The 12,156-nt window shown below is 33.2% G+C and overlaps 1 protein-coding gene across 6 annotated transcripts in view; it reads right to left on the minus strand.

Annotated features, from left to right (window-relative positions):
* The window catches only part of AGTPBP1 (ATP/GTP binding carboxypeptidase 1), a 175,934-nt gene that overhangs the window by 32,960 nt on the left and 130,818 nt on the right, over window positions 1-12,156 (minus strand). For all 6 annotated transcript variants that reach the window (XM_039475080.2, XM_039475079.2, XM_039475078.2 and 3 more), the window contains 5 exons: window positions 8,500-8,644; window positions 5,642-5,795; window positions 4,413-4,593; window positions 3,021-3,150; window positions 1,502-1,633 (listed from right to left, as the gene is read on the minus strand). In XM_039475080.2, the coding sequence (XP_039331014.1) occupies window positions 1,502-1,633; window positions 3,021-3,150; window positions 4,413-4,593; window positions 5,642-5,795; window positions 8,500-8,644 (742 nt within the window). The remainder of the gene's footprint in view (window positions 1-1,501; window positions 1,634-3,020; window positions 3,151-4,412; window positions 4,594-5,641; window positions 5,796-8,499; window positions 8,645-12,156) is intronic.

A 12,156-nucleotide genomic window follows, 5' to 3' on the forward strand; every position in this document is an offset into this window, starting at 1 on the left:
TCATTTTGGGGCCTAAGTGAGAATTCTTTGAGAAGTGAAGTATGATACAAGCAGAAACGACCAGGTGAGGCAATGGTGGCAATGACGGCCCTGTTCCAGAGAGCAGTCTATGGGAAGGCTCTGTGCATGTGCTCTTCGTCTAGCTTTCTCCCATTCTCTGGGCCTCTCACTAGCCTCATTTTCTTACATTTATTTATCTGGGTCTCAACTAAATAGTCCCCTTTACTATATCACTGAGCTCTGCTAATCTACTTGGTTTCCTTTATTCAGTGCAGTTTAACCTAATAAAACTCTATTTCTGAAGGTTGCATGGCAGGAACACTTGTTGACTGTTGACATGTTGAGTATTTTACATACATTATTGGGGTCTTCCCCCATCTTTATCCTGGGCTTTGTCTCTCTTTTGAACTTAATTTCTGTATGCCTTCCTCTTTCATATATTCCTTTATTTTGGTAAGAATGTCTTCCAGCAGCTTCCAAAGAAAGGCTATTTGTGAGGTAAATTTTTGAGACTTTAAATGTCTGAGAACATCCTTTTTTATTTTCACACTTACTGACAGAATGAAGTATGAAATTTATAGGTTGGAAATCTAGTTGAGAATTGTGAAGGTTTTGCACCACAAAGTTTTGCTTCCAGTGTTGCCACTGTGAAATGTGATGCCATTCTTATATGTAATACTCCGTAGAAGAATTCGAAAAATGTGTAGAAATCTTTTCTAAAAAAAAAAAAAAAATCAATAGCTCTCCTATGTACCAACAATGATCAATTGGGGGCAGGCAGATATGTGGGGAAAAATACCATTCCCAACTGCAATAAAATTCATACAGTATTTGGGAATAAATCTAACAAACATTTCACACCTATGTGAAGAAATCTTATACTTTATTAAATATAAGATGACTAGACACAGATGACAATGTTACATATCATTATAATAATTCTCTCCAACTTTAGATTCAAGGCAGCTCTAATGCAAATTCCAAAAAAGTTTATCCACAAACGGATCCTAAAATTCACAAGTACAGAGAAAAAAAAGAGTCAAAGCAATTTTTAAAAGAATAAGAAAGGAAAATTTGCCCTACAATATATCAACATTAATTATAAATCTACAGTAATTTTAAAAATGTTGTTTGCAAAGAGACAGAAACAAGAATGGCTAAAATAATAGCCTCGCCATACACCCATGTATGTGAAATAAGGTATGTAACAGATGGCATCATCAAATTGACAGAGGAAGAGATACTATCCAGTTAATGGTGCAAGCCAACTGGTATTCATAGAGAAAACAGAATTAGATCCCTACATCTCACACAAAGATGAATTCCAAATAGATGAAAAATATGAACATGAAAAACTTTTAAAATGAAAAATCTGAAACAAAAATGGCAGAATGTCAACATTTACTAAATCTGAGTAGTTCATATATGTTAATATATGTATTTTCTATACTTTTATGCATGTTTGAAATTCAAAAACTCATGAACGATCTATAATAATTACCCTGTATCCCGTATCTTCCACAACATCACATGAAGTTGCATTATCATTGGTATGCCACACTGTCTCCTTGATGCTGCAACCATACATAAATACATTCTTCTTTCGGGAATGGCCATGATAATCACAATAAACCTTGAAAATACATATTTTAAAAATTAAAAGACTTCATCATATTACTAAGTAAAGGTAGTTAATATCAAGCCAATAAACATGTAGGTCTGTGTTCCTTGGTCTTTTTATTGTAAATAAACATGTCTTTTATTTTTTATTTTTTTAAAAATGATGCTCTTAAAAATTAAATTAAAACCATACCCTTCTTTATGGTGTTTTTTAATAAATAAGAGCATTTTCTTGTTTTTTTTTGTTGTTGTTGTTGTTGTTTTTGTTGTTTCTTGTAAAAGAGCCACCATTTAACAGCTATGACCAATAAAAGTGATAATACCTAGTTTGGGAAAGAATCTATAATTAATTCTAGAATTGCCAAATCCTTTAAAGGTCCTCTATCACCTCTGTATTTACTATTCACCATTTTAAAAATATTTCATTACAGTTCAAATCTACAGCTGTGGTGACTGCTGCCCAAATGGTTATAAAAACATTTACCTATTATTTGGCCTGGAGCAGTCCCTCATGCTTGTAATCCCAGCACTTTGGGAGGCCAACGTGGGTGGATCACCAGAGGTTAGGAGTTCAATGCCAGCCTGACAAACATGGCAAAACCCCATTTATACCAAAAATACAAAAATTAGCCAGGAGTGGTTGTGGATGCCTGTAATTCCAGCTACTTGGGAGGTGGAGGCAAGAGAATAGCTTGAACCTGGGAGGTGGAGGTTGCAGTGAGCGGAGATCATACCATTGTACTCCAGTCTGGGCAACAAGAGCAAAAATTTGTCTCAAAAAAATTTTTTTTAATTTAAAAACAAACAGCAACAACCAATAAGAAAATGCTCTTATTTATTAAAAAACACCATAAATAAGGGTATGGTTTTAATTCAATTTTAAGAGCATCATTTTTAAAAAAATAAAAAATAAAAGACATGTCAATTTTACTCCTCTGCAAAGTCTTTCTTTCTTAAAAAAAGGTTAAATAATATACATACTAATATAATGAAAACATTCCAATCAAAAGCTGGTGAGAACAGAAGAAGCATAGGTATATAGTTCAGTCCAGTCATGCCTGTACTATATTTCCCGTGTGTGTAGTAGAGATTTAACAGCTTAAGAGCTGACTAGAAAACTCAGAATAAACTTCTAGTTTGAGAATTTAGAAGATACATATTGTTACCTTAGTGTTATTCAAACAGTGAAGTTAAGTATCTAAAGCCAAGAGTTATCAATATTCATAACCAAAAAAGAAAAATAAAAGGTTTATGAGAATTATAAACATTCAACCTTGTAAAATTAAGAATATGAACATAACGGATGAATCTGACCCCACGATTATTACACAAGTAGTTGATAACAAAAAATGACATTTTCTCTTTAACTATACCAAGTAAAAACAAGTATTGCTACTTACCAAAGGTAAACGCTTCACTGCAGCCAAGTATTGCAACAGCCCCTTAGCATGGTAAATTGTAGGATGTAAATCCGGATTTGGACTTTGCCACTGCCTATTTAAATCCTCTCCACTTAAAGAACAGCGATGACTACATGTACATAAACACAAAGACAGAAAAACACTGGTACCAATAAGCCCTTACGTACATTTCTGATTTAACTTTATTATTTTATTCCACTAAGCATTTCAAATAGGTATAGATGGTAAGCTCGACCAAATGCATACTATATTCATTAAGTAAACATTTATTGAGTATTTGCTATGTGCAAGATTTTGTGTCACATTAATTTAACTGTGGTAAGTTTTCAGATTCATAATCAAAATTTTCAAAATACAGAAAAAAATCTTAATTCTGACTACATAGTAATCATTTGTTGTGTTAGCATGCTGTATCTCGACTTCATCAGTTAAGTTACCTAGGTGCTCCTTCTGAGAAAGACAAGTATATGAAAAGTATACATTGTTGTAAAATAGCAAACACTTTTTTGTTTATTTATGGGTACTAAGTAGGAAAACCATCATGTAAATAAATTATTTAGGCAAATAATCATAAAGTGATGACAAATATAAACAGAATTCTAACTGGTCAATATATTCTCAATTAAAAATAGACATCATTTTAGTCATTTTAGTTCCATAATAACACATTAAGAAGAAATTCTGTTTTTAAAAAAAAATCAATAATTTTCTAATACGAGAAACAGTCATGCTACTTCTACTGAATTAAGACATGTTATCCTCATCTTTGGAGATATTCACGACAACTAGACTAAATCCCATCTTTCAGAGCAGCACTACAGAGACCTTGTCAGATTACCAGAATAAATTTACTTTACTAACTATAATACAGCCTCCTCTTACAAAGTAATTATCTTCCACTGTTTCCCCTCTAAAGAACTGTCAGAAACTAGACCTCCTCATATTAGGAAGAGGTTAGCAGATGGGGCTAACATTCCAGGAGATCCCAGAAGAGTCTTAATCGTAGAACAATCTAGGTTCATGCCACTAACAAAAAAGAAAGGAATATGAGAGGTATGAGTTAATCTTTCTTATAATCTGACACTGATTTTTCTAAAACAATTCAGGCATTTTATGAAAGCATATTCTCTTGGATACAGAATTTCTCATAATTTCATACCATTACTAGTATCCAAAATATATATTCATTTAAAAGATATTTAAAATATATATTCATTTAAAAGATATTTGGTAGATGAATTTTCCACCAAAAATTTCTTTATTCTAAAAAAAATCACTAAATTTGTTAACCTGGACACTGTTATTTCAATAAGTTTATACAGGACAACCGCAATGGTCTATAATATATTCCATAACTATTATTTAACTTACTTTCCATTGATGACACCATCTGGATTTAGCATAGGGACAATTTTAAAAATATACGATTCTCGTAAGCTCTGAGCAGTAGGGTTATTGCTCATGAGATATTCCAACGTTCCTTTCATAACCCAACTTGCATTAGTTTCTCCAGGATGTACCCGAGCAGATAAGAAAACATAAGGGCGATTTCCTAGAGTACACAAAAAATCTCAAATTAAAATGAACAGCTACTAAAAGTTTGTATATTTTACTTTGGGGCTTTAGAAATGTCTCTAACTCAATTGTGAAATCTGATATAAATTAATAGAACTCAATGGTGCATCATACAAGCACTGCACTAGGTCCTATAAAAGAAACAAATATAAAATCAATAAAACCATATCCCAAAGGAGCTCATAATAGGACATAAAACAGTAAGTAGTATTTGATCCACTTATTTATTTCCCAATGACCAATTTAACATGTAAAATTAGTTACTTAATGTCATGTTGATTTTATAAAGAACAAGTACTTGGGGGAAGTTTAAAATATAAAACTATTTTTCATAAAATCATGGGGAAAAGAAAGAAAATATAATTTTAGCTCTGTCTTATAGTTGCTCTGAAAAGCATAGAGAAAAAAAGTATATTTGCTCAGCAATTTACCCCCCAAAATTTCACTATACATTTAGATATACAAGTCTACAAAATAATCATTCAGCTCATCACTCATATTTTCATACATAATATGCTCTTTGTTTCCTGAAAATACTTTGCCTTCTTATCAAAATTGGAACAGTTTTATTTTTATTACTACAGCTGTACATTCGAGGCAATTTAAAAAATATAAATGGCAAGGGAAAATGAGTAGCTATTCAGCGCTATCTATCAAAACAACCGATAGGTTTCTGGTTGTTTTATTTACAAGTAAAATCAGTCCATTTCTAAACTGATAGTATTACTACATGGCCTCTTAAAATAATTTGTTGTATTCTACTTTGAATACAATTTCTAAGGATAAGAACTAAATGACAGTAGTAGGAAAAGAGATCTCAGAGAACATCTTATGTAGCCCCTTATTTTTAGGATAAGAAAATTGAGGCCCAGAGGTAGGCCCATGGCTGGACAATAACAGGGCCAAGACTAGAGCCCAAGTCTTCTGATGTCTGTTCCTATTATTGTTTCCATTATAAAATAGGGAGAAAGCAAATCAAAGCAGGTGAGAATGACTGCTATTGTGAGTAAGGAAGACAGACTTACTGAACTGACAGATATGTTCATAATAATTAGACTCTGGCATTGCTGTTATAGTCACCAAGGGGCAAGTGTTTCCAGACAGGGTTTCACATAACACATCTTTCCGAAAATAGATTTGCTGAGGATTGTGTGCTGATTCCAATTTTTGAAGATGCATCTTGATAAAAATTTTAAAACAAAGTATACAATCACTTAAAAAGTCCCTATGATATACAGAAATAATGCATCCAGATCTCCACATAACTAGAATTGAATCAGATTCTTGACCCCTTATCCAAAACCCTCAGGGCCAGATGTAATCTAAACATCATTTGGGAAACCTGAGAAAGGCGGTACATTGTTTAAGTCATTAATTATGCAGCACCACCAACAAGGCCAGGGTGGCAATCTGTAATACAAATATTATTTGTGCAGCAAAACACATGAAGAATCACTCTAAGTGGAATCAATATTCTAAATAAACTCAGGTCAAGCTTTGCCTCCAAATAAGTTCCAAAAAACCTTCTGGCTTTCAAAGCCTTCTGAATTTTGAAATTGTAAGTGATTGTAGACCTGTAACAGCAACAATCTAAAATTTGAAGAATAAAAATTATGCAGCACAAATTTTAACAATTTTCCTGATTTCAAGATTAATATGGGTTTATTGTAAAATGTCTGAAAGAAAAACTATGAAGAAAAAAAATTTAATGTTTTAAAGATTTAAAACTTCCATAACTGTACCGCCTGTATTACTACTAACACAATGTATATAAGCAAAACCATAATTACATAAAGACTTTGATAATATGATTTTTTCACTTAAAAATTTATACATACACACAAACACATATATATTTGTAATCATGAATACTATACCACATCATTAAACATGTTAAAATGTGTATTTTTTGAAAATATAAGTTTTAATGGTCATATTAGATGGCTATACCAAAAATAAATAGTTCAATCCCTTATTTTTAGATATTTACTTGGTTTTCAAACTTTTACCTATGTTCATTCACATCATCACTATTGACTGAGTGGTCACTATTTTCCAGAAACTGTGCAGGGCACTGGGAATATAACAATGAATAAATGAACCCCACCCTAGGGAAAATAGAGAGTGCTGTGAGAGCCTATAATAAGAGGAGAGGAGCCTAGCCGAGTCTGGGCAGTGAGGAAATATCTTCTAGAGAAAACTACGTTTAAACTAAAATCCAAAGGGTGAGTGAAGACACAGAGATGAGTGCTACAGGCAGAAGGAAAAATATTAAGAAGACCACAAGACAGAACAGGGCATTCCAAAGAATTCTGTAAGATTCGTTATAGCTACAAAGGTGAGAAATGAAAAATCTGTCACAGAATGAAGGGCCTGGTAGACAGGTCTTCCCCAAAGCATAGTATACATACAACTGGTAATTGAGATAACTAAGTGATGTGTAGATAACCATTTTAAAAGTTTAATAGGTATATGTTTTACATGAATTAGAAAAAAGTCTAGTACATTAAACTTTTCATGGATTTCACAGATACTGAGAATGAGGATCCAATTTAAATGATTTCATAGATATTAATTGAGAATGAGGATATACTTTAAAGGATAATCTATTTTAAAGTCTATTTAAAGATAAATAAATAATAGTTCAAATAATATGTGGATATGGCAAAAGAAAAAAAAGTGGAGGGGCATTAGTAGAGAAAGGACAGGGTGAACCATCAAAGGATTTTAGACTTCATCTAAAGGGCGAAAGAAATCACTAAAGAGTTTTGAGCAGAGTTTATTATAAGATAAGCTATAAAAGAGCCCTTCGGCTATAGTCTGGGTGTGGGGGCGGGGAGGAACTAATGAAGAGCAAAGGAGGCAAAACTGAAGCATAGAACACCAGTTACAAAGAGGTTGGCAGAAGGCCAGATGAGAAACAATGGTCATGCCTGAAAAACATCATGCTATGAGGATTCAAAGAAAGCAGAATTTAAAATCTATTAAAAGGCACAGTCAGTAAAGAACAATAACATAAAACCAGGCAAATATAAACAGTAAAAATATATTTGTATGTGCATTCTTATTTGTTTTCTTAGGAAAATTTACCCAAAAGTAGAACTACTAAGTTGGCACAGAAAGATACACAAACACCGTATCTTTATGGTAAGTTATAACCTTCATTAAAGTACAGTAAGACTCATTTAATGTTGTCAGCCTCATTTAGTATTCTTAAGGGTTTGATCTCTCTTCTGCTCTATGGACTATGTTTTCTTTCATGTTCTTCTCTCTAATAATTTGGGAGCTTGTTTCTAATTACAGTGTTCCAATTTCTTTATTGGTAAATTGATCACACCCTCATGATCCTTGACCATTAGAATAGACATTCTGTTCTGAGAATAAATGTATCACAGTTGATATTTAATTACTGAATTTTGTTCTGTTTTACAATGCAAATATTCAAAATCTCAAAAGGTCTCACACAAATTAACTCTTATGCCCCAGATTTTTAGAAATCTGGATCTAGGTCTCCATAATGAAACCATTTCTTTCAGAAAAAGATCTCAATTTTTCCTTCAGAAAAACTCAAATTGCATCCACATTTTTCTAATATTCTATTTTCTACAAGATTCTGGTTAAACATGCAAAAATCTCACCTGGTTAAAATTTGTAAATCATGGAATCTTAGCTTAGAGAACTGTGGATGTCAACAAAAGATGGGAAATAAAAATCATATCAAAGTTCCTTAATATTTCTATTAAAAAAAATATATTCCCATTTTACTCCTCAAGAAATTTCCAAAATCTTCAACACTAAACCCTTTTCTTACGATATTTAACTAAATTTTCCTTATCTATATTTTTTCCAATATATCCAATACACTTTAATTTCGAGTTCTTACCTGTAAAGTTGAATATGTATATGGATAGTGATAAGCAAAGTAGCAAACATCATCTTTATGTGGAAAAGTGACAGTAAATGTAATTGTATAGTAAGATTTTCCCTTTTGCCCACCTGCAGCAACTGAACTTCTTGAGAAATGATTTCTACAATAAAAAAGCACAAAACATTTTCATTTAATCCACACAAAAACTGGTTTTCCTTGCTACTTTTATTAAATAGAACTTTAGGGAAAAAAAAAGAAAAACCCAAGTCTGTAAAAAGCTTACCTTAAATATCCTATTTAAAAAAAAAACAAAAAGAACTTAGTACTAATAAAGCAGTTGACTGTTATTAGTCAATCACATTACATTACTTTTCACTTCCAAATTTACTAATTAAATGATCTAATACTCTGTATATCAAAAAAAATTTTTAGAACCCCATTCTTTGACATCCATACACATTACTGGATCTAGAAGATGATCATCAATGGCTGCTACAATCAGGAGATGGAAGGCTGGTGGACACCTTTACATGGATCAGGCTACAAGACCTGGGTTCACTAATCAATCTTAAGATTACAAAAAGAGAAACAATCAGAAATGATGTTTCATTGCACCACCAATTAAGTATTCTTGCCAAAAATCAAACCTGAAGTTGATCAAGCTTCTAAATCTAATTACCAGTTTATAGGAAATTGGTGAGACAGAAATACTTGTTAACACCACAGGGGTGCAATCCAATAAAATCCAACTGTGAAAATCCCTACATGACAATCCAGCTTTAGCAAATGAGTGACAAATTTTAAAAAAGAGAGAAAAGAAAAGGGAAGCCTATAAATTAACAGAGACTTAAGAGAGATGTCAACAAAAATCAAATGCAAAAATGTGTGATCCCTGGCTGGATTTTGATTAAACGAAACCAGAAAACAACATTTAGAGGCAATTGAAGAAGTTTGAACATTGGATATTTCATCACAGTAAGACATTTTCTTAATTTTTCTGTGTTACAATAATGGCATTGTGGTTAGATTGTCTCAAAAGGCCTTTGTCTTTTAGAAATACATGTTAAGTATGCATGACTAAAATACAATATCTGAAAATGGCCTTAAAAATTCAGTGTGGAAGTAGGAGTGAAAGTATAGCTAAAACAAAACTCACCATGTGTTGATAATTGTTGAAACTGGGTGATGAATATATGGGGACTCATTATCTTATTCTATGTTTTTGTAAATGTTTGAAGATTTCCATAATAAAGTTTTAAAAACTACACATTACTCTCCAGAATCTAAATACTGCTGACATATGCTGACTTAAAGATGCTCTATCAACTTAATTTCTAAAATTCTGAGTCATCCTGTATTATTTAAGCCATGAAATGAAGAAAACCCAGGGCCTATAGGTTATTTTTTCATGCACATAAATGTTCAAAGTATTTTCAAATTGATATAGTCTTCATTAATTTATTCACAGTATCTTGAATAGATACCCAATGACAGAGTGCTAGGGATTAACAAAAATGCAGAACAAGTTCAAAAACTAGTCGTTGCCAACTCTTTTCCCTCAAAAGTTTAACATTTAATTGGAGAGGTATTTATATAACATTATAGCTATCTGGCAGTTTCTAGGTTATAAACCAGTAAAACATACATTATCTCATATAATGGTGAAAAGCAGTTTTATTCCGTTTTATAGATAAGGTAAGTATCACAGGACTTAGCTGACATGAAAAGTTAGGCACAATGGAAAAGCAGACTAATCTTTATCATCTAAATTTCAGGGCGGGCACTTTTGTTCATGCCTGTAATCCAGGCACTTTGGGAGGCTGAGGCAAGTAGATCGCAACATGGTGAAAATCCAGTCTCTACAAAAAAGACAAAATTAGCAGGTTCTCAACTGTAGTCCCAGTTACTCAGGAAGCTGAGGTGGGAGAATCACTTCAGCCTGAAAATGATGACATGCTCTTGAGGCTGCAGTGAGCCAGGATTGCACCATTGCTCTCCAGCCTGGGCAACAGAGCAAGACTGTGTTTCAAAAAAAAAAAAAAAAAAAAAAATTAAAATAAATAAATCTATCTCAGGCTTCAGGAAAACAACTAGAATAGAGTCTTACATAGAAAGTGGCTAATAAGGCTGGGCGCAGTGGCTCATGCTTGTAATCCCAGCAGTTTGAGAGGCCAACATGGGCGCAAGACTGTGTTTCAAAAAAAATATATATATATGTAAATTAAAATAAATAAATCTATCTCAAGCTTCAGGAAAACAACTAGAATAGAGTCTTACATAGAAAGTGGCTAATAAGGCTGAGCGCAGTGGCTCATGCTTGTAATCCCAGCAGTTTGAGAGGCCAACGTGGGCAAATCACAAGGTCAAGAGATCAAGATCATCCTGGCCAACATAGTGAAACCCTGTCTCTACTAAAAATACAAAAAATAACTGGGCATGATGGCGTGTGCCTGTAGTCCCAGCTACTCAGGAGGCAGAGGCAGGAGAATCACTTGAACCCAGGAGGCGGAGGTTGTACGTAGTGGGCCGAGATCACACCACTGCACTCCACCCTGGCAACAGAGCAAGACTCCATCTCAAGAAACAAAAAAAAAAGAAAGAGAAAGTGGTTAATAAATGTTTGTTGAGTTGAACTCCACTTCCAGATCAGGAAGTAATAGCCAAAGGAAACTAAACTAAAAAAATTAAATCCTTGCCATCACCCCTTACATAGACTAGAACAACTTGTCCTGCTACGATCATTCATTTTGCAAAGTGAAAAAGCATTCACTGATTGACAATTTCTATTGTGAAAAAATAAAAGAATACTTTTTGAAAAACATTATTTCATTCTTTAATAGTCTAAATAATTCTGCTAAAATCTAGGAAGCACTGCCCAAAAATTACAGCTTCAACCAACTTTATGAGAAAGGGACAAGTGATCAAAGAGTATTTTTATATTAGTCCACCATTAAAAGAAATACAAGATGTATCATGGTACAGATGAATTACATATTACCTTTACTTCCGTTTCTCATTTATTTGCTATTTATTTCACTAATAAGAGTAAGGAGGAAATCTTACTGAGATGGATCCCAAAGAACATTTTCTTTCCCAGAAAGTAAGACTACTTAAGACCAAGTTTTTTCCAAAGCCATGCCAAAAGTTTAATTTTAGAAGCCTTCTTCAAATTGGTAAAGCTAAAAAAGAGGGGCATTAGTGCCAGTTAAGCACAATCTAAAAAGCCGAAATTCACTATACAGAAATGTCAGAATTGAAATCAATAACAGAGAAGATACAGGGGTGCCAAGTGGAAATCAACAGTGAACATTACCTGAAAACATTTGCAGACACAGTGTAAAAAGGAAAAGTAAGATACGTGAGAATCCTCAAGTACTTAGAGGTGGAGCTGAAGAATAACCAAACTATTCCACAGAAGTAAATTATTTCTAGCACTTAGTATTATTTATTTATTTATTTTTGAGATGGAGTCTTGCTCTATCACCCAGGCTGGAGTGCATGGCACAATCTTGGCTCACTGCAACCTCCACCTCCTCAGTTCAAGCAATTCTCTTGCCTCAGCCTCTCGAGTAGCTGTGATTACAGGCGTGCACCACAATGCCTGGCTAATTTTTATATTTTTAGCAGAGACAGGGTTTCACCATGCTGGCCACATTGGTTTCAAACTCCTGA

The sequence above is a fragment of the Saimiri boliviensis genome, chromosome 2 (genome assembly GCF_048565385.1).
Source record: "Saimiri boliviensis isolate mSaiBol1 chromosome 2, mSaiBol1.pri, whole genome shotgun sequence".
Taxonomy (NCBI): Eukaryota; Metazoa; Chordata; class Mammalia; order Primates; family Cebidae; genus Saimiri; species Saimiri boliviensis.